This window comes from Mytilus trossulus, chromosome 2 (genome assembly GCF_036588685.1).
Source record: "Mytilus trossulus isolate FHL-02 chromosome 2, PNRI_Mtr1.1.1.hap1, whole genome shotgun sequence".
Classification (NCBI taxonomy): Eukaryota; Metazoa; Mollusca; class Bivalvia; order Mytilida; family Mytilidae; genus Mytilus; species Mytilus trossulus.
The window spans coordinates 41,521,894-41,546,704 of NC_086374.1; the positions used below are offsets into that span (position 1 = coordinate 41,521,894).

A 24,811-nucleotide genomic window follows, 5' to 3' on the forward strand; every position below is an offset into this window, starting at 1 on the left:
TAACCCTGCCACATTTTTGCGCCTGTCCCCAGTCAGGAGCCTCTGGCCTTTGTTAGTCTTGTATTATTCTAATTTTAGTTTCTTGTGTACAATTTGGAAATAAGTATGGCGTTCATTATCCCTGAACTAGTATATATTTGTTTAGGGGCCAGCTGAAGGGCGCCTCCGGGTGTGGGAATTTCTAGCTACATTGAAGACCTGTTGGTAACCTTCTGCTGTAGTTTTTTTCTACAGTCGGGTTGTTGTCTCTTTGACACATTCCCCATTTCCACTCTCAATTTTATGCATACCTTACAATTGTTCAATACACCAAATATAGTTGACTTACTGCTTATAGTTTCTAAGAAATAGACTAAACCAAGAAAACTAAACATTGACCAGTGAACCATGAAAATGAGGTCAAGGTCAGAGAAACCATACCAGATAGACATTTACACCTTACAATTAATCTATGCATTAAATATAGTTGACCCACTATCTAAGAAACAACCTTCACCAGGAAAACTTAATATTAACCAATGAACCATGAAAAAGAGGTCAAGGTCATATGATACCCTCCAGACAGACATAAACACATGCCATACAACAAATAAAGTTGACCTTTTCCTTATAGGTAAAGAAAAACAGACCAAACAAGAATGTCAATGGTACACAGATGCCCCACTCACACTATCAATTTCTATGTTTAGTGGACCGTGAAATTGGGGTAAAAACTCTAATTTGGCATTTAAATTAGAAAGATCATATCAAATGGAACATGTATACTAAGTTTCAAGTTGATTAGACCTCAACTCCATGAAAAACTACCTTGACCAAAAACTTTAATCTGAAGCGGGACAGACGGAACCATAGACCAGAAAACATAATGCCCCTCTACTATCGTAGGTGGGACATAAAAATCAAAAACTTAACACTGAGCAATGAACCGTGAAAATGAGGTCAAGGTCAAGTAAAACCTGCAAGACTGACATGTACATTATAAAATATTTCCATACACCAAATATAGTCGACCCATTGCATATTAATTAGAAAAAAAGACCCAAGACCTAAACTCAAAAACTTAACTTTGACCACTGAACCATGAAAACGATGTCAAGGTCAGAAAACATCTACCAGTTTGACATGTACACCTTACAATCATTCCTTTCACCAATTATAGATGACTTATTGCTTATAGTATCTGATATATGGACTTGACCACCAAAACTTAACCCTGTCCACTGATCCATGAAATGAGGTCGAGGTCAAATGAATAACCAGATGCTCTGCAGGGTGCAGCTTTATACGACCGCAGAGGTTGAACCCTGAAAGGTTGGGGCAAGTATGGACACAACATTCAAGCTGGATTCAGCTCTAAAATTGGATTGTGATTAAATAGATGACACAGCATAGGTTTCTGACACAGAATGAATGTGGTCTAATGAACTTAAAATTTTTGTTTCGCCTTTGAGCAATTTACTATGCTGTTGAATATTAATCCTCTCAAAAAACTGTTTGAAGAAATTTTCTTTTTATTTATGAAATTTCAAATGAGAAAAAGTGAATATACATTGTATATTGTATAAAACAATGATTTAAGTTGATTCAACTACCTATTCTGGACAAAGAAAGATAACTCCAATTGAAATTATTGCTATTGCACAATATTGTGCAATTAGATATTTCTTGCTATTGCGCAATACTGTGCAATTGAAAATACTTGCTATTGCACAATACTGTGCAATTGAAGATTTATTGCTATTGTGCAATACTGTGCAATTGAAAATTCTTGCTATTGCACAATACTGTGCAATTGAAGATTTCTTGTTATTACTGAGTACTGTGCAATTGCAAATTTCCTGCTATTGCACAATACTTAATATAATAATTTTGGATCCTGATTTGGACCAACTTGAAAACTGGGCCCATAATCCAAAATCTAAGTACATGTTTGGATTCAGCATATCAAAGAACCCCAAGAATTCAATTTTTGTTAAAATCAAACTTAGTTTAATTTTGGACCCTTTGGACTTTAATGTAGACCAATTTGAAAACAGGACCAAAAATTAAGAATCTACATACACAGTTAGATTTGGCATATCAAAGAACCCCATTTATTCAATTTTTGATGAAATCAAATAAGTTTAATTTTGGACCCCTATTTGGACCAACTTGAAAACTGGGCCAATAATCAAAAATCTAAGTATATTTTTAGATTCAGCATATCAAAGAACCCCTAGGATTCAATTTTTGTTAAAATCAACCTAAGTTTAATTTTGGACCCTTTGGACCTTAATGTAGACCAATTTGAAAACGGGACCGAAAATTAAGAATCTACATACACAGTTAGATTCGGCATATCAAAGAACCCCAATTATTCAATTTTTGATGAAATCAAACAAAAAGTTTAATTTTGGACCCTTTGGGCCCCTTTTTCCTAAACTGTTGGGATCTCAACTCCCAAAATCAATACCAACCTTCCTTTTGTGGTCATAAACCTTGTGTTTAAATTTCATTGATTTCTAATTACTTAAACTTAAGTTATTGTGCAAAAACCAAGAATAATGCTTATTTGGGCCCTTTTTTGGCCCCTTATTCCTAAACTGTTATAACCAAAACTCCCAAAATCAATCCTAACCTTCCCTTTGTGGTCATAAACCTTGTGTCAAAATTTCATAGATTTCTATGTACTTAAACTGAAGTTATTGTGCGAAAACCAAGAAAATGCTTATTTGGGCCCGTTTTGGCCACTAATTCCTAAAATGTTGGGATCAAAACTCCCAAAATCAATCTCAACCTTCCTTTAGTGGTCATAAACCTTGTGTTAAAATTTCATAGATTTCTTTTCACTTTTACTAAAGTTAGAGTGCGAAAACTAAAAGTATTCGGACCACATAACCAACGACGATGCCAACGTGATAGCAATATACGACGAAAATTTTTCAATTTTTGCGTTCGTATAAAAATTATCTGCAAGGCATGAGGACCTTGCAAGGTACATACATACTAAATATACCTTTTACTCATAATAAGAAAGAAATTGATCGCTCAATACAAAAATCTTAACCTTTTTTTCAAGTGGTCACTGAATTATGAAAGTGAGGTCTGGGAAAATGGATACATAACAGACAGAAACTTCATAACATAAGGCATCTTAATAAAAAGTATGAAGCATCCAGATCTTCCACCTCAAATATAAAGTTTTTAAGAATTGTACTGATAGCCAACTCCCCCTCCTGATCACTATCCCTATGGCGATCTTACAGCAATAGAAGTTGCAGGTTTGACAAAAAGCAAGACTGTAGATATACTGTTATGGATGGTTTCTATGTCATCATCAATGTCAGTTTGTGCTAAGGTCAGTTTAAGGGAAACTGCTGGTGATGGTCTATGATACTTGGTATGAAGATCTATTCAGATTTTATGTACTTCTATATTTTCCCTGGAGATTATTTGTCCAGGCTCAGTCATGTCAGACATGGTTATGACTTCGAAACTTTTGCTTATTATACATGTTAAAGTTTGTGTGATTAGATTAACACCAGTGAGTTATCAATAAAAGTCATCTAGGTTTTTTTACTTCCCAAATATATAGCTAACAAGAATGCGTCCAAAGTACATGGACGCCCCATACGCACTATCCTTTTGCATGTTCCATGGACAGTGAAATTGGGTTATAATCTAATTTGGCATTAAAATCAGAAAGATTATACTACTGTATAGGGAACATATGTACTAAGTTTCAAGTTGATTGGACTTCAATTTCATCAAAAACTACCTTGACCAAAAACTTTTACCTGAAACTTTCACTTTCATTTTCTATGTTCAGTGGATCGTGAAATTGAAGTCAAAAGTCTAATTTGGCTTTAAAATTAGAAAGATCATATCATAAGCAACAAGTGTACTAAGTTTCAAGTTGATTGGACTTCAGCTTCATCAAAAACTACCTTGACCAAAAACTTTAACCTGAACGAACGGACGCACAGACCAGAAAACATAATGCCCCTCTACTATCATAGGTGGGGCATGAAAACAAATATTTCACACTGCCACTGGATAGTCATCACAGGCTCATTCTGTTACTTTTTTTAAGGCAAGACAATAAACCAATGTTCGCAGGGACTCTAGGTTCCATTAGAGTTATCAAGTTAATTGTGATTGGTTAATTGATTAAGGCAGATAATACCAAGATACACACCTATTATTTTTTTCAAGCAGTTGAAAACTAGAGGCTCTAAAGAGCCTGTGTCGCTCACCTTGGCATATGTGAATTAAACAAAGGAAGCAGACAGTTCATGACAAAACTGTGTTTAGGTGATTGTGATGTGTTTGTACATCTTCCTTTACTGAACATTCTTGCTGCTCACAATTATCTCTATCTATAATGAACTTGTCCGTGTAGTTTCAGTGGAAAATGTTAGTAAAAATTTACAAATTTTATGAAAATTGTTAAAAATTGATTATAAAGGACAATAACTTCTTAGGGGGTCAATTGACCATTTTGGTCATTTGACTTATTTTTGAGTCTTAAATTGCTGTACATTATTGCTGTTTACAGTTTATCTCTATCTATAATAATATTCAAGATAATAACCCAAAACAGCAAAATTTCCTTAAAATTACCAATTTAGGGGCAGCAACCTAACAATGAGTTGTCCGATTCATCTTAAAATTTCAGGGCAGATAGATCTTGACCAGATAAACAATTTTACCCCTTGTCAGATTTGCTCTAAATGCTTTTGTTTTTGAGTTATAAGCCAAAAACTGCATTTTACCCCAATGTTCTATTTTTAGCCGTAGCGGCCATCTTGGTTGGTTTGCCCGGTCAAAAAACACATTTTTAAAACTAGATAGCCTAATAATGATTCTGGCTATGTTTGGTAAAATTTGGCCCAGTAGTTTCAGAGGAGAAGATTTTTGTAAAAGTTCACTAAGATTTATGAACTAGAGGCTCTAAAAAGCCTGTGTCGCTCACCTTGGTCTATGTTTATATTAAACATTGTACACAGATGGATTCATGACAAAATTGTGTTTTGGTGATGGTGATGTAGATCTTACTTTACTAAACATTTTTGCTGCTTACACTGATTATCTCTATATATAACAGTAGTTTCTGTGGAAAATGTTAGTGAAAATCTACAAATTTTGTGAAAAATGTTAAAAATTAACTATGAAGGGCAATAACCCCTTATGGGGGTCAATTGACTATTTTGGTCATGTTGACTTATTTTTAGTTCTTACTTTGCTGTACATTATTGCTGTTTACAGTTTATCTCTATCTATGCCAAAATTCAAGATAATTACAAAAAAACAGCAAAATTTCCTCAAAATTACCAATTCAGGGGCAGGAACCTAATGACCGATGATCCAATTCATCTGAAAATTCCAGGGCAGATAGATCTTGACCTGATCAACAATTTTAATTCTTGTCAGATTTGCTCTTAATGCTTTGGTTTTTGAGTTATAAACCAAAAACTGCATTTTACCCCTATGTTCTATTTTTAGCCATTGCGGCCATCTTGGTTGGTTGGCCCGGTCACCGGACACAATTTTTAAACTAGATACCCCAAAGATGATTGTGGCCAAGTTTCAATTAATTTTGCCCAGTAGGTTCAGAGGAGAAAAATTTTCTAAAAGATTACTAAGATTTACGAAAAATGGTTAAACATTTGTAAGGGTTCCGCGGAACCCAGTGTCTCGCCTACTTTTGCTGTAAATTCCAGGCTCAACAAAATCGAGGGAAAAAATCAATAAAAATATTCTGCTTGATACTATCTTTTGATTGTAAGAAGAATCTGTCCAAGTTTGGTAAAAATCCAGAATACTTTATGAATCTAATAAATATTTTAAAAACTTTAACTGCAGACTGGCTGTAATGTTAACTGGAAGAAAAACTAAGTCCTACAGATACACAGGTACAAAATATAAACAAAATTTCTTTCTAGATACTAGCTTTTGATCATAAACAAGCTTCTGTCCAACTTTGGTACAAATTAAAAATAGTATACCCACAGAGTTAATATTGCAGGCAGAAAATCTAAGTCTATTTTTAAATAAAAAGTAGAATACGGAAAAAATGGATTTATCGTTTTACAAAATTTACTTCTGAATACTATCTTATGATCATAAACAAGCTTCTGTCCAAGTTTGGTACAAACCAAGAATAGTTTAAGAAAGTTATTAAAATTTTTAAAACTTTAACCACAGAGTGAATGTAATGTTTTCCCGCAGAAAAACTAAGTCCATTTATAAGTAAAATACGAAAAAAACAGAATTTCATTTTTACAAAATTTACTTCTGGATACTATCTAATGATCATAAACAAGCTTCTGTCCAAGTTTGGTACAAACCAAGAATAGTTTAAGAAAGTTATTAAAATTTTAAAAACTTTAACCACAGAGTGAATGTAATGTTTTCCCGCAGAAAAACTAAGTCCATTTATAAGTAAAATACGGAAAAAATGGAATTTTATTTTCACAAAATTTACTTCTGGATACTATCTTATGATCATAAATAAGCTTCTGTCCAAGTTTGGTACAAATCCAGTATGGTTTAAGAAAGTTATTAAAATTTCAAAAACTTTAACCACAGAGTGAATATTTGTGGACGCCACCGACGACGACGCCGACGACGACGGAATGTAGGATCGCTTAGTCTCGCTTTTTCGACTAAAGTCGAAGGCTCGACAAAAATGGACTATAAAGGGCCATTACTCCTAAAGTGGTCATGTTGACTTATTTGTAGATCTTACTTTGCTGAACATTATTGATGTTTACAGTTTATCTCTATCTATAATAAAATTCAAGATAATAACCCAAAACAGCAAAAATTCCTTAAAATTACAAATTCAGGGGCAGCAACCTAACAACGAAATGTCGGATTCAGCTGAAAATTTCATGGCAGATAGATCTTAACCTGATAAACAATTTTACCCCCATGTCAGATTTGCTCTAAATGCTTTGGTTTTTGAGATATAAGCCAAAAACTGCATTTTACCCCTATGTTCTATTTTTAGCCATGGCGGCCATCTTGGTTGGTTGGCGGGGGCACCGGATACAATTTTAAAACTAGATACCCCAAAGATGATTGTGGCCAAGTTTGGTTAAATTTGGCCCAGTAGTTTCAAAGGAGAAGATTTTTGTAAAAGTTAACGCCGGACGCAGGACGACGACGGACACCAGACGCCAAGTGATGAGAAAAGCTAAAAATGGATAAAAATTGACTATAAAGGGCAATAACTCCTAAAGGGGTCAACTGACCATTTTTGTCCTGTTGACTTATTTGTAAATCATACATTGCTGAACATTATTGCTGTTTACAGTTTATCTCCATCTATAATAATATTCAAGATAATAACCAAAAACAGTAAAAAAAATTAAAATTACCAATTTAGGCGCAGCAACCCAACAATGAGTTGTCTGATTCATCTGAAAATTTCAGGGCAGATAGATGTTGACCTGATAAACAATTTTACTCCATGTCAGATTTGCTCTAAATGCTTTGGTTTTTGAGTTATAAGCCAAAAACTGCATTTTACCCCTATGTTCTATTTTTAGCCATGGCGGCCATCTTGGTTGGTTGGCCGGGTCAAAAAACACAATTTTTAAACTAGATAGCCTAATAATGATTGTGGCTAAGTTTGGTTGAATTTGGCCCAGTAGTTTCAGAGGAGAAGATTTTTGTAAAAGTTAAAGCCGGACGACGGACGCCAAGTGATGAGAAAAGCTCACTGGGCCCTGAGCTAAAAATATGAAAATGAGGTAAAAGACAATGGATATAAGAAACAGAAACTTTGTAACATAAGGACGATAAGGTATCTGCATACGAGGTATGAAGCATCAAGGTATTTTACCTTGCATGACAGTTATTTCTGTCTTGCACACTACAATGTTCATTGCAGGTGAGTCAAGACTACATATCCAGGCAGATTTTAGATGGTTTCTGTTCATTTTTTATACATCTTTTATCGACAATGATCAATTTTGATTTTGACATTCTTTAAAGACTATTTATAGTTGAATACTTTATATTGCCCACTTTATGTCTCTTAATCATTTTGTTGTTGGGTTGTTTCAGAATCCTCCGTTTTTTACTCATCATCAGTTTTTACCTTTGAACTTGATAGATGTGATTGCTTTATACATTTTTAACAAGAGGTGTCATGGTTTATGTTACAGCATAAAGATAACCTGTTGGCAAATTAGAAAAGTAGTTCATTTCTAAAGATTGAGTTTTTACTCTTTCTTTCATCAGTGCTTTCCCTTGTGAAATTGATAGATGTGATTGTTTGATTTCTAACAAGAGTTGTCATGGTTTCTGTTATAGCAGAAAGAAAACCTGTTGGCAAATTAGAATAGTAGTTCATTTCTGAAGATTGAGACTAAATAAAAGATATTCTTTTCTTTGTTTAGTTGTTTTATACATGTAGTAAAACTTACCCATTCAAGTAAATAAAGGCATATTTATCTCTTTTGAAGGTTAAATGACAAAAACACTTGATATAACAAACAATTTTATTTGGCATCTTTTTGTAACAAAGCCTGAATTTACATCAGGTGGAGAACAATTCAAAAACTAAAAAACAATTGACTATGAAAAATGATTAGCTATCAATTTATGTTTCAAATGATAAAAAGTATATTACATGAACATGTGTTTTACATACTATATGGAACCATGATTTTCTATAACAATTTTCAATCAAAAACCTGACAATAAAATCACTATTTCATAAATTATAGATAATGACACAGACAACCTTGTTTAGCCACACTAGGCAGAGATAATACTTTTATTATAAGCTCTCCAAAATCAGGTTATTGAGGGACTATAATAAACAAATATCTTTCACATAAAGTTAATGAAATGTGTACATGATATGATTACTAAAACTACAAGCAGTTATACTCAAGCTTTGGCCATTTCTACAGCAAAACAGTAACTCTGCATTATTGCCATTGCTAAATTGATATGTTAAATCTTCCAAACATCATTGTGTACCTTTAGGAACTTTACAAAGCAGCCTTATGTAAAAACTAGAGGCTCTAAAGAGCCTGTGTCGCTCACCTTGGTATATGTGAATATTAAACAAAGGAAGCAGATGAATTCATGACAAAATTGTGTTTTGTTGATGGTGATGTGTTTTTAAATCTTACTTTACTAAACAGTCTTGCTGCTTACAATAATCTCTATCTATAATGAAAGTAGTATCAGTGGAAATGTTAATTAAAAATTTACAAATTTTATGAAAATTGTTAAAAATTGACTGTTTACAGTTTATCTTCATCTATAATAATATTCAAGATAATAACCAAAAACAGCAAAATTTCCTTAAAATTACCGATTCAAGGGCAGCAACCCAACAACAGGTTGTCAGATTCATCTTCCAATTACAGGGCAGATAGATATTGATCTGATAAACAAATTCACCCCAAGTCAGATTGCTCTAAATGCTTTGGTTTTGAGTTATAAGCCAAAAACTGCATTTTACCCCTATGTTCTATTTTTAGCCTTTGTGGCCATCTTGGTTGGTTGACCTGGTCACGCCACACATTTTTTAAACTAGATACCCCAAAGATGATTGTTGCCAAGTTTGGATTAATTTGGCCCAATAGTTTCAGAGGAGAAGATTTTTGTAAAGATAACTAAGATTTACGAAAAAATGGTTAAAAATTGACTATAAAGGGCAATAACTCCTAAACGGGTCAACTGACCATTTCGGTCATGTTGACTTATTTGTAGATAATACTTTGTTGAACATTATTGCTGTTTATAGTTTATCTCTATCTATAATAATATTCAAGATAAAAACCAAAAACAGCAAAATTTCCTTAAAATTACCAATTCAGGAGCAGCTACCCAACAACCAATTGACTGATTCATCTGAAAATTTCAGGGCAGATAGATCTTGACCTGATAAACATTTTTATCTCATGTCAAATTTCCTCAAAAGGTTTTGGTTTTTGAGTTATAAGCCAAAAACTGCATTTTACCACTATGTTCTATTTTTAGCCGTGGCGGCCATCTTGGTTGGTTGACCAGGTCACGCCACACATTTTTAAAACTAGATACCCCAAAGATGATTGTGGCCAAGTTTGGATTAACTTGGCCAAGTAGTTTCAGAGGAGAAGATTTTTGTAAAAGATTACTTTAATTTACGAAAAATGGTTAAAAATTGACTATAAAGGGCAATAACTCCTAAAGGGGTCAACTGACCATTTTGGTCATGTTGACTTATTTGTAAATCTTACTTTGCTGAACATTATTGCTGTTTACAGTTTATCTCTATCTATAATAATATTCAAGATAAAAACCAAAAACAGCAAAATTTCCTTAAAATTACCAATTCAGGGGCAGCAACCCAACAACCGATTGACCGATTCATCTGAAAATTTCAGGGCAGATAGATCTTGACCTGATAAACAAATTTACCCCATGTCAGATTTGCTCTAAATGCTTTGGTTTTTGAGTTATAAGCCAAAAACTGCATTTTACCCCTATGTTCTATTTTTAGCCCTGGCGGCCATCTTGGTTGGTTGACCGGGTCACGCCACACATTTTTTGAACTAGATACCCCAATGATGATTGTGGCCAAGTTTGGTTTGATTTGGCCCAGTAGTTTCAGAGGAGAAGATTTTTGTAAAAGTTAACAATGACGACGGACGACGCCGGACGCAAAGTGATGGGAAAAGCTCACTTGGCCCTTCGGGCCAGGTGAGCTAAAAAAAGTTAGCTAATAACTAGCAGCTGTAGTTTCATTAAGTGTTTGAACATATATATATTACACACTTTTAACATTTAATTTTTATTTCCATTTCCCAAACAACTGTACCATTGATTTAGGGAATGAATCAGTCAAAGCTGAAGAAATCCACTGGTCTACTAATTTTGGTAAAGGAGTACAATTAGTAAAGAAGTAATAATGTGTCTGGGATCCCAGATTAGGACCCCTAAGTTTCAAAGTATACAGTGGATTTATTATTATTTGTTGGGTACTGTTTTTTGTTTAAATTGTTAGAAGAGGCAAACCATAAATTCAAATATTCAATGAAGTAGGAATTTCCTATCAGCTGGGTATGGAAACTTTTCCAAAACCACAAAATCAAGTATCAAAGACAATTGGTCCCACAAAAAAAGACGAATCTACAGTAATACAACTCTTTGCCCATATTCTTAACACTAAATAAAGTCTATAGTAAACTTGTCCTTCATAAAAGGTTTTACTCTTACTTGACATGAATGTACACATTACAATGTTATAACAATCTCAATGGGTTTTTATGTATATACAAGAAAACCATAAACACTAATGCTGAACAGTACTTCACTTATCTTTGGTTAGGACTTATGTATTCTCATATTTGCATTCCTGTGTAATGCAAAACAGATCACAATAGTTTAAGTGACCAATATGAGCTAAGTAGGCTAAAACAGAGACAAAAAGTCAACTATCAAAAAGGTAACAAAACAACCATAACATGGAATAATTGTGTCTTTTCTTAAGACTAAAATTAAAAATTTTATACTGTGGAATCATGTGGATTCAATATTTTTCTTAGGATCACATTTAAAAAAAAAAATTGTGGATAAATATAAACCACACATCTATATCTTTAACACAGCAAACATTTCTATATGCTGGTATGAAGACTATTTGGCAAAACCATGAAATCAAATATCCAAAATTAAAACAATTCCACAATATTACATGTAATTGTTACATGTATCCACAAATATAAGGGAATCCACAGTATATAAAATAAAGTCTATCCTATTTACAATATAGTAATTCATTATTTACATTTTGGAAAATTTGAACAATAAATTTAGTTTTAAGCATGGGTTTGTCTTTAAGGTAGGTTCCATATCAGGCTTTAGAAACAGTATGGGACTACTTTAACTTTAGCCCAACCCTTACCTTTCTAAAAATAAACTTTACCCTTGCCTAATTCTTCATCACTATCTTTAATCTTTAAAAAAAACCCTTACCATAGTCTTAAGGCACTGAGTAACAATCTTATTTACCATATGTTGTAAATCCTAAACAATATTATTCTCAAGTATAGCAAATTATCATATTTTTATTTCTAAACTACAGTGATAAAAATTTGTTCTCAAAATTCAACTTGTCATTTCAATGACAACAAAAAGTTGCATGTATTGTTTATTATGACTCATAATTAATAGAAGAGACAAACATGTACCCTATTTGTTTGACAGATACACAAAGCACTTATGAGTCACCACTGTCAAGCTCCTGACAAAATATAAGGCCATTGTATTCAGTTGTATCTTAGAAATGTGACAAAAATATTTAATGGATGAACAACATAAGTAAAGCTTTACAAAACATAACAAAACAATTTAAGTATTGACATAACAATTATCATATGAAAGAACAATTACCTTTGAAAGAACTTTTCATAACAACCACTTACACTTAAAGAAGCAAAACAAAACCCCATTTCTTACACCATAGTAAACCCTGTTCATTAATTTACTTATCTTGTTGAATAATCATGCTGATACAATGTAGTAAAATAAACAAAATAAACACAGTATTAGCTTTGTTGTCCGTTGGCACAGGCACTGGTCCCATATTCATTCATATATTTTAAGTTGTTTCACAAAATGATTCCTAATAACCATTCTCAATTTAATTTTCTGTAGAAACACCTAAGCTGTTTAAACCATAAAAACTTAAAATCTATTTACAAACTGTATTTTTAACAAGTCTATATTTCTAACCGAAAGCATATAATATTGAAGAATAATAGCATTAGGTAGGCACATGGCAATAACAGATCTACATCTGGAGTTATTCTACAGAAGTTGACTCAAAGAGTTTTATAAAAGATTGAGTGGTGACAGCCAACAAGTCATAGAAACAGCTTGTATACAGTCACCCTGGATTATATTGAATGTGTGATGTAAACTTATAATAAAGTAGACACACACAAATTGACAATGTTCACTTATACAAGATTCAGTTTTGACAACATAAACCACATCAATGCATCATTTTGTTTTGAGCACATTTAAATAGCACCAATATTGATAGTAGAAATGCTACTAAAACAAAATTAACAATACTGTAATTGACATTATAATTTACACATCACCATTATACTGTGTTTGATCACCAGTCTAATATGAAGATTGTTACATTTTCCTAGATTTATCTGTCAGACATTAAAACTTAGTGTAAGTACTGTATATTTTCGCAACATTCCTACTTCCTACATAAAACTTTATTCAGTTTTTCCAAGTAATAACAAACTGACTAATAACAAAAAATATCAAGTTTATAAATGTTATTACTGGTCATCTAAAAAGTGTTCATGACCTTTGTATATTTATATAACTTTAATTAGAATAAAGTGTTTCTTGCAATAGTAACATTTGTAGTATTCATTTTCCCTGTAAAAAATCTCTAATCCCCGCCCATACCCCAGATTTAGAAGTGCCTCCTTTGGGTCACAGAAATCTTTTAATAGAGCACTATAGATATTGTCAAATTCTGTATAGTGGAAGGATAGAGTATTGACATAGATTACACTGCACTATCGGCAAGTTGAGATTTACATGTAGACAACTGTAGGGTTTTAGGAGGAAAGTGGGACAGAACAAACATGAGCTACATGTTCCAACCACTTTTAAGAAGCAGGGGCATATCAAAGTTGATAATTTAGGATGACAATAATTATTTTGCATACCATGAAAATTGTGATGGTATCTGGTTGTCAAAATTGAAATATCAGACGTATAACAGCCATTTTACTCATATATTTGGACAAAAAAATAACATCTTAAGACTCAACATAACAAAAAAACAAACTTTTACCTGTAGAAAATGTATGTATTTGTCGATAGGAATATAATAAACAGCTGCGCCATGAGCGCATGATACGCCCGACGTCTTGTGTGGAGTTTTATGCAATAATCATAAATAGTTTCTGAGAAAGTTTTAAGCAATTACCATATATTATTTTTGAGACACGGCGGGACATGTGAAACCCCCAACCCTGTTTTTTTTTTACAAAAAACTAAATATCACTAAAATAAAATTTTGAATCAAAACCAAAAAGTATAAATATCTTTAAATTAATATAACAAAGAAGTGTGTAAAGTTTTAAGCAATAATCATAAATTATTTTTGAGATACGGCGCGACATGTAAAAAAAAACTCCCCTGTTTAACAAAATACTCAATAACTCCAAAATAAAGTTTTAAATCATCACCAAAAAGTATACAGATCTTTAGATTAATATAACAAAGAAGTGTGTAAAGTTTTAAGCAATAATCATAAATTGTTTTTGAGATACAGCACGACATGTAAAAAACCCCTCCCCCTTTTTTACAAAATACTCAATAACTCAAAAATAAAATTTTGAATCATCACCAAAAGGTATACAGATATTAAGATTAATATAACTAAGAAGTGTTTAAAGTTTTAAGCCATAATCAAGAATTGTTTTTGAGATATGGTGCGACATGTGAAAAAAACACACCCCTGTTTTAGTTACAAAGTGCCGTAACTCAAAAAGTTTCAATCTTATTTTCACCAAAAAGTATACAGATCATTTGACCATCATGAGAAACAACTATGTTAAGTTTCAAGAAATTTGGATAAGTCATTCTCAAGTTACGGTGCGACATGTTTACGCCGGACAGACGGACAGATGGACGGACACTGGACATTTGTATACCATAATACGTCCCGTCAAAATTTTGACGGGTGTATAAAATTTTGACGGGCGTATAAAAAGGGCAGATAATTATCATATTACGAAAGGATGCTCCAACATAATATGAATAGCACTGCTACATGCCCCAGCCAATATTGGGGGTTAAAAAATATCAAAAAATGTTCACAGATACAAAACATTCTTTTACAGTTTAACAACCATGATGCATACAAGTGGCACTTTTAAACAAAAATAAAAGCTAAATATTAATCTGATACAGCTGTTGTAAATATAGCATACAACTTAAACAATACTCTTTAGAATTCTCCATTACCTCTACAATGTCTTTCCACTACCACCCTATCATTCTTGGAAATAACTTTCCATCACCTACCTATCATTTTCACACTTTCACAATAAAGCCAGTCTTTTAAGTCAAAATAATATTTAGATTCAAGTTATTTCATACTTTTGCTCTAAAAACTGACACAATCATGTTCACAACCATTTATATACACATTATTATGAATACAAATGTATCATCTGTATGTATAATACAGTAAAAGCCATGATTATTAGCCAGATGAAATCAATCCATACAACATAAAACTCTTTTGGCCCGAGATTGTTCTAATATCATTGGTAGCATTAGGCACCAATCAGTTCAGTCTGGCAGCTGTTCAATACACGAGGCTATCTCCTGCATAAAATCTTTTAACTGTTTATGTCCATTGTCCAAAACTGATCTGCAAATAAAAGTACTATACTATTTGAAAGATCACATCTTACGTAAATACTTTCCTACCCTTAAGTATTATAGCATTTTCCTCCATTCATTTTAATTGTGTCAATAATCTTTCTTACTTGTTTGCTTAGATCTAGAGAGTTCACAAAGTGTTTTTATGTTACAATAGCAATGTGTTCCATGGAAACTTTGTTAAAAATAATGCCATAATGTCTGTTCCTGTTGGATACTCTTTATTCCTTAAGGACAAATACTGCAAACTTTGTTCCAGTGGAAAAATATTACAGAGTATTTCTTAATTAACTATATCTTATGGTTTTATATGGTGGATTTTAAGCTGACATGAATGGAATCGGGTAAAAGCAGTATTTTTGACCAAATTAAAATAGCAACTGGTTCAGGTACTTCATATGTTTTTTGAATTTAATTATTTTTGTTTTGTTTTTAGTAATCATGGCAGCCTGAATTTGACCATGTCAGTTTGTAACATTTTAAAAGATCAATCCATGCTTTTCTTTGATTTAAGAAAGTCAAAATGTGTGACATTAAAATTTGTAAACCTCTGTTTCTGTCATAAAGAGAGAGTGAAGCTGATTTCAGACCCTTCATTGGTAGCAAAGAAAACAATATATATATTTACCTTTTGTCGTCTGCTGCAAAAAGGTCAAGCAGGTCAAATGTTTCAATCGGTCCTTCTGTGTCCTAAAAATACAATAACTCATCATCAATTTACATCAAAGTGCATATTTCATTTCCTATAAATGTCTTAACTTTGTATGAAGTTATCAAGGATCTGGAAATTTTTTAACCTAATTTTGGTCATTTTGGGATAACTTAAAAGTTGGTGCCCTTTTTCAAACAAAGATTGTGTGTATGCACATACAGTCATACTCGTAGCATCAACGAACTTGTTTAACTGTTGCATCGCATTTACTTCTGAAATTTCCCTCCCATTTTCTTTAAAAACGATCTTGAGCAATAAAAGGAAAGCAACAGTTTAACCAGATGCTCCGCAGGGCGTAGCTTTATACGACCGCAGAGGTTGAACCCTGAACAGTTGGGGCAAGTATGGACACAACATTCAAGCTGGATTCCGCTCTAAATTTGGATTGTGATTAAATAGTTGACACAGCATAGGTTTCTGACACAGAATGAATGTATTCAAATGAACTTAAAATTTTTGTTTTCTCTTAGAGCAATTCACTATGCTGTTGAATATTAATCCTCTCAAAAAAATGTTTGAAGAAATTTTCTTTTTATTTATGAAATTTCAAATGAGAAAAATTGAACCCAATTTTTTAATCACATCCCCCTTTCCCTTATTCCAAAACTAATTCCAATTAAAATATTCTAATGGAGTTTGCAACAATTACTACTCATTTAAATACATCATAAAATATTAAGATGTAAAAAAACTGCTTGTTATCACTGAATGGTAAAGATTATTTAAATTTATCAGTTGGTAGTAAAAAGTGAATATACATTGTATATTGTATATAACAAAGATTTAAGTTGATTCTGAACAAAGAAAGATAACTCCAATTAAAAAAAATTCTTGCAGATATTTCTTGCTTACTTTACTGGACAAAGAAAGATAACTCTTAATTAAAAAAAAATTTGCTATTTCACAATATTGTGAAATTAGATATTTCTTGCCATTGCACAATACTGTGCAATTGAAAAGACTTGCTATTGCACAATACTTAATATAATAATTTTAGATCCTGATATGGACCAACTTGAAAACTGGGCCCATAATCAAAAATCTAAGTACATGTTTAGATTCAGCATATCAAAGAGGCACAAGAATTTGATTTTTGTTAAAATCAAACTTAGTTTAATTTTGGACCCTTTGCACTTTAATTTAGACCAATTGGACAAAAAATTAAGAATCTACATACACAGTTAGATTTGGCATATCAAAGAACCCCAATTATTCAATTTTTGATGAAATCAAACAATGTTTAATTTTGGACCCCGATTTGGGCCAACTTGAAAACTGGGCCAAAAATCAAAAATCTAAGTACATTTTTAGATTCAGCATATCAAAGAACCCCAAGGTTTCATTTTTTGTTAAAATCAAACTAAGTTTAATTTTGGACCCTTTGGACCTTAATGTAGACCAATTTGAAAACGGGACCAAAAATTAAGAATCTACATACACAGTTAGATTCGGCATTTTAAAGAACCCCAATTATTCAATTTTGATGAAATCAAACAAAGTTTAATTTTGGACCCTTTGGGCCCCTTTTTCCTTAACTGTTGGGACCAAAACTCCCAAAATCAATACCAACCTTCCTTTTATAGTCATAAACCTTGTGTTTAAATTTCATAGATTTCTATTTACTTATACTAACGCTATGGTGCTAAAACCAAGAAAAATGCTTATTTGGGTCCCTTTTTGGCCCCTAATTCCTAAACTGTTGGGACCGAAACTCCCAAAATCAATACCAACCTTCCTTTTGTGGTCATAAATATTGTGTTTAAATTTCATTGATTTCTATTTACTTTAACTAAAGTTATTGTGCGAAAACCAAGAATAATGCTTATTTGGGCCCTTTTTTGGCCCCTAATTCCTAAACTGTTGAAACCAAAACTCCCAAAATCAATCCCAACCTTTCTTTTGTGGTCATAAACCTTGTGTCAAAATTTCATAGATTTCTATTCACTTAAACTAAAGTTATAGTGCGAAAACCAAGAAAATGCTTATTTGGGCCCTTTTTGGCCCCTAATTCCTAAAATATTGGGACCAAAACTCCCAAAATCAATACCAGCCTTCCTTTTATGGTCATAAACCTTGTGTTGAAATTTCATAGATTTCTATTCACTTTTACTAAAGTTAGAGTGCGAAAACTAAAAGTATTCGGACGACGACGACGACGACGACGACGACGACGCCAACGTGATAGCAATATACGACGAAAATTTTTTCAAAATTTGCGGTCGTATAAAAATGAAATGATTTTTAGTGAAACACTATATTTTGTTCTACATAAATTAATTTAATTTTAAATCAGAATTGACATTTTTCTAAGCTGAGAAAAGTAATTAAATAATGCAGACAGTTGTTATGAACTTTTAAATTTCTTTAAAATATTAGTTCTGAGCTTGTGATCAATAGAAAATTTAATTAAAAACGCAGGTAAAGAGATTAGCAATCATTAGCCAATATTTCCGAGAGGCATTACTATAGTTATTAGGAGGGCACTCAGGATTATAAGACTTTACTGGAGTGGCAGTTTTATTACAGGAAAAGGATAACTAACAGAAAATAAGTTCAAAATGGCAATTTAGACAATGTTAGAAACTCGATCTCAACGAAATGACAATGAATGACTGAAATTATTTCTGTAAAAAAATAAAATTTGTCCTAAATCCCAATTACTCATTTAGGACAAAATACTTTCAGTTTAGGTCAAGACTGGCTTATATGACCTTTCCATACCCTTGTTACCAATTTAGGTAAAGTATAAAGTTACAATATATACCAATTTCTTCTCCCTTTATATATCTTGATATTTTTACAACATCTACTGACACTATGATCAATTTGAAGTTTGTAGCAATTTAAATTGGTCTAGGAATTTAGTGAGGAAAGTTTTCTAGGTGAAAGTAATATTTCATGTTTCCTTCCATTGGTAACAAATTATTATTCAGGTAATTTTCTATAACAAGACATTTAGTCCAAAAATTATGCCTACATATACTTAAACTTTTAGGACATTTAAATTACATTTTAACAAGAACATTCTTAATAAATATTATAAGCAGGTCAATGCTTTGACCTATTACAAATCATTTTGTATTGAAATAGAAACTAAAACCCTTCCATCCATTTTTCATTATTTTCTAATTAAAAAGTTACATTAACTTAGCCCTATTATAACTGTGTTTCTAATACAAATAACAAACCTCGATCTCCACACTGTCATGAAAACTGTTCAAGTGATCACATAGTTCTATGATATTTTCAATGTGTGAACGAATATCTCCTGGAGAAATCATTAGAGCTCTACAAATAATAGCAAAATTTCTATAAAGTTATGTTCTATTTCTTTTTCAAGGGTTAATTTAAGTGTGTATATCTGGATACATGTACCTTGTTTTTTATATCAATTTTCAATTTCTTTAAAAAGGCTTATTATTTATAGTGTTCAGTTTTTTCATTGTTTTCAATCTTTCTTTGCATTTTTTTTTTACAGAAGTCAAGTGTTTGGTGGTGACTGTTGTTCTGTCCAATATAATTGGTAATTCCGTTTTTCATTTTATGTTATATCTAAACTTAATTATTGCCTTAATTTTGTATGTAAGTCCAAAATAAAATCAAGTCATATGAAATCAATATCCACTTGGCATATTTTACAGTGCTGATGAAGCTACATTTCACATATTTTATGCAATGTTATATTTAAGCTAAAACAAGAATGTGTCCATTATACATGGATGCCCCAATCGCAATATCACTTTCTATGTTTAATTGACAGTGAAATTGTGGTAAAAACTCTAATGTGGCATTAAAATTAAACTAAAGGCTCTAAAGAGCCTGTGTCGCTCACCTTGGTCTTTGTGAATATTAAACAAAGGAAGAGGAATCATGTTTTGGTGATGGTGTGATATTAAACAAAGGAAGAGGAATTATGTTTTGGTGATGTGTTTGTTCATCTTACTTTCCTGATCATTCTTGCTGCTTAAAATTATCTCTGTCTATAATGAACTTGGCCCAGTAGTTTCAGTGGAAAATGTTAATAAAATTTACAAATTTTATGAAATTTGTTAAAAATTGACTATAAAGGACAATAACTCCTTAGGGGGTCAATTGAACATTTCAGTCACGTTGACTTATTTGTAAATCTTACTTTGCTGAACATTATTGCTGTTAACAGTTTATCTCTATCTATAATAATATTCAAGATAATAACCAAAAACAGCAAAATTTCCTTAAAACTAACAATTCAGGATCAGCAACCCAACAACGGGTTTTCCGATTCATCGGCAAATTTCAGAGCAGATTAATCCAGACCTGATAAACAACTTTACTCCAGATTTGCTCTAAATGCTTTCGTTTTTATGTTTTAAGCCAAAAACTGCATTTTACCCCTATGTTCTATTTTTAACCATGGGGCCATTTTGGTTGGATGGCTGGGTCACCGGACACATTTTTCAAACTACATACCCCAAAGATGGTTGTGGCCAAGTTTGGATTGATTTGACCAAGTAGTTTCAGAGGAGAAGATGTAAAAGATTACTAAGATTTACGAAAAATGGTTAAAAATTGACTATAAAGGGCAATAACTCCTAAAGGGGTCAACTGACCATTTCAGTCATGTTGACTTATTTGTAAATTTTTTGGCTGTTCACAGTTTATCTCTATCTATAATAATATTCAAGATAATAACCAAAAACAAAATTTTTTTATTAAAATTACTTATTCTGGGGCAGCAACCCAAAACTGGGTTGTCCAATTCATCTGAAAATTTCAGGGCAGGAAGATCTTGACCTGATAATCAAATTTACCTCATGTCAGATTTACTCTTAATGCTTTGGTTTTTGAGTTACAAGCCAAAAACTGCATTTTACCCAAGGTTCTATTTTTAGCCATGGCGGCCATCTTGATTGGATGGCTGGGTCACTGGACACATTTTTCAAACTACATACCCCAAAGATGGTTGTGGCAAAGTTTGGATTGATTTGGCCAAGTAGTTTCAGAGGAGAAGATTTTTGTAAAAGATAACTAAGATTTACGAAAAATGGTTAAAAATTGACTATAAAGGACAATAACTAACCATTTCCGTCATATTGACTTATTTGTAAATCTTACTTTGCTGAACATTATTGCTGTTTACAGTTTATCTCTATCTATAATAATATTCAAGATAATAACCAAAAACAGCAAAATTTCCTTAAAATTACTAATTCAGGAGCAGCAACCCAACAACAGGTTATCAGATTTATCTGAAAATTTCAGGGCAGATAGATCGTGACCTGTTACACAATTTTACCACATGTCAGATTTGCTCTAAATGCTTTCGTTTTTGAGTTATAAGCCCAAAACTGCATTTTACCCCTATGTTCTATTTTTAGCCATGGCAGCCATCTTGGATGGTTGGCCATGTCACCGGACACATGTTTCAAACTAGATACCCCAATGATGATTTTGGCCAAGTTTGGTATAATTTGGCCCAGTAGTTTCAGAGGAGAAGATTTTTTTAAAAGTTTATGACGCCGTACGACGACGGACGACAGAGGATGGACGCCAAGTGATGGGAAAAGCTCACTTGGCCCTTTGGGCCAGGTGAGCTAAAAAGACCATATCATAAGGAACATGTGTATTAAATTTCAAGTTGATAGGACTTCAACTTCATCAAAAACTACCTTGGACAAAAAAATTAAACCAAAAACTTTAACCTGAAGCAAGACAGACGAAAGGATGAATTAACAAACAAACAAATTGAAGAAAGGACTGACAAACAGAGGAACAGACCAGAATTCGTAATGCCCATAAATAGGGCATAAAAATTAAGGCACAAGCAATTGAAACATCTTGAGTTGAAAAATGGTCAGTGGATTGATAATGAACAGATTGAGACTTATGTGCTGGATACTGAGACTTACTTGCTGTAATAGTACTCTAGGTCTTTAACAGCTGGAACCAGTTTATCACACATATCATACACACGTCTCTGCGGACTATCAGTACTAACTGCTATCTCTTTTAACTCGATACTATATAATAAATAAAATTCATCAAATAATAATCATTGTGGTAAATTATCAACACATCTATGCTGAATGAAAGAAAATTATCAATATAAAAGAGAGAACAAAACTTTAAAAAAAAAAAAAAAAAATTATTCCCCCTTTTTTATATATCAGCATTGCTAATAAAGCTGACGTGAAAAACCCCAGATATAAGGTAAATTATTTTAATCAATTTTTTTGCTATTTCTGATGAAAAAAATTAAGCTTTGATAATATTTCATGACAGACTATTCGAGTAATTCCAGAAACCACATACCTAGCTTTAAGTATGGTTTGCCAGATCTGTTGAAGTTTAATTTCTGATTTAGAAAATGGCTGTTGTTGTGTTGTGGACTTTGTGTTTCCAGATTTCCTCCTCTTTCTCTGTTTATTTCCTTGACCAGACTGAGATTGCTGATTTCCTGGACTAGATTGGGAATGTTTATTTCCTTGACTAAACTGTGATTGCTGAATTCCTTGACCACTGTGTCCTTGTTTATTTCCTTGACCAGACTGAGATTGCTGATTTCCTTGACTAGATTGGGAATGTTTATTTCCTTGACTAAACTGTGATTGCTGAATTCCTTGACCACTGTGTCCATGTTTATTTCCTTGACTAGACTGAGATAGTTTATTCCCTTGACCACTGAGTGATTGTTGATTTCCTTGACCACTATGTGATTGTTGATTTTTTTTACCAGTATGTGTTAGTTGATTTCCTTGACCACTGTGGGATTGTCGATTTCCATGACCACTGTTTGATTGTTTGTTTCCTTGACCACTATGGGATTGTCTATTTCGGTCATTATTCTGTGATGATTGAATAGGTTGATGTTTCATCTTTGATGTTGGCTGATTTTGAGGTTTAAATGGTGAGGTAGATTTCTGATGCCTTTCTGATGGCTGACAATTCTAAAATATCAATATTTATATAGACAGATATTCATTATGACAAATAGCAATCTTTGTCAAATAGATATTTTTAGTATCACTTAGTAAATGGACAAAATATTTTCAATTACATGTATCATCAAGAATTTATGTGTTGTTGTCAAGTTTGGGAAACCCCTTTGTAATTCACTGAATTAGACAATAGGAAGGTGTCCCACTGAACCAAAATGTACACACACATTACAACTCAAATGAGGTGATGACCAAATATAAATGTAAGTACATTCAACATCTTAGAAAACTTGTAGTATCAGCAAACAATTAAGTGTCTAAAAGATCTAAAGAGTGCTCACATATTAAACAAAATTGTGACTTTTTAGCTGCTGAACAAATACATATTCATTTTGTTCAGTTGAACCTGGGAAAGTGTGACAAACAGAGTTTTGTAGAGTTGAGGTATAACTTTTTAATTTTAAATCAAGACTACCAATGTACAATATGCCAAAACGTGTGTATTAAACAGACAAGAAGTTTCAAGAAAATATTTTGAATTGCACTTTTACCTAAGGTCTGTTGTTAGATTAAGAGGGCAGTCACCTTTGATATCATATTTGGCAAATTAAAAACGATGCATCATTCAAGCATACTTGCAAAATCTAGTTCAAATAAGCAAGCACTTATAAAATAAAACAATTTTTATTTGAAGCATTCAAATCTAGTAAATAATTATTTATAGGTTCTAACATTGGAATATTCTTGACTTAATATGCAAATATGTTGTCCTCAATATGTGTAAAATAGTTGCCACTGGATCTTAAGGTGGCTGGGGCGTCTTAATTAAAACTGACAGAATTTTTTGATAACTTGTCAAGATAAAGCTTTTATCATGCTTTTTTCAAAACTGTATTAAAAAGTATGGGTCACCGGACTTTTTTTCACGCTACAGGTTGCGCAAAATTGTCAGATTTTGTATAGATTATTCATGGAAAATTAAATTTTGTGTGATAAAACGAAAACGTACTATAAGAACTTTAAGATAAAATGTGAGAATATTGCTCTTTTAACATGCTTTCAAATAAGCAAAAGAAAAAATGGGGTCACCGAACTTGTTTTCTTGCTACATATCAAAATAGGTAAATTCATAACACTTTCTATTGTAAAATTTACTTTATCGGAGTTATCTCCCCTTATTTGGCAAAGTTTGAAAAAATCTAATCAAACACAAACAAGGCGTTTTTACAAAATTACAACAGAAGTTATGTTAAAACACACAATTTTCTATATTTATATCAAAAGTCTTTTACATAATTTACATACAACTCTCAAAATTTGCACATTTCATCAAATATATAGACCAAAGATATCTGCTTATTTAAAATCCAAGATGGAGGAAGACACCCGAGCCACCTTAAGCAAGGAAAAAACAACCCATCTTTCCAAATAAAATTCTGTTACATTGTTAAGGGACATATCAATACTCTTCTATCAAGTTGTATTGAACATTATTATCATACTTGACTTTTTATACTAATGTATGCAATGTATATGTTTGCATTTTGTTTGATTTTTCATGATGAGGGCCTATGGGAAGATTAGTTATATAGCCAACTGTGTAACCCTCTTAAAATAAAGTATTGTTGTTGTTGTTGTTTATTAATCTTTATATTAGAATGGACATTTAAGATTGTCTGCATAAATATCAGATGCTGTTTTGAATCGAAACTAGAGGTCAAAATCATGACTGTAATTGATTGGTATTTTACGCTATTTT

The 24,811-nt window shown here is 32.3% G+C and overlaps 1 protein-coding gene across 1 annotated transcript in view; it reads right to left on the reverse strand.

The window, feature by feature from the left end:
- Positions 1–11,480: 11,480 nt before the first annotated feature.
- LOC134707267 (transcriptional protein SWT1-like) overlaps positions 11,481–24,811 on the reverse strand; it is a 63,032-nt gene continuing 49,701 nt past the window's right edge. The window contains exons 19-23 of the mRNA XM_063566889.1: positions 22,427–23,061; positions 22,024–22,134; positions 19,324–19,423; positions 16,052–16,113; positions 11,481–15,412 (exon numbers count right to left, since the gene is read on the reverse strand). Of these exons, the coding sequence (XP_063422959.1) occupies positions 15,331–15,412; positions 16,052–16,113; positions 19,324–19,423; positions 22,024–22,134; positions 22,427–23,061 (990 nt within the window). The 3' untranslated portion in view covers positions 11,481–15,330. The remainder of the gene's footprint in view (positions 15,413–16,051; positions 16,114–19,323; positions 19,424–22,023; positions 22,135–22,426; positions 23,062–24,811) is intronic.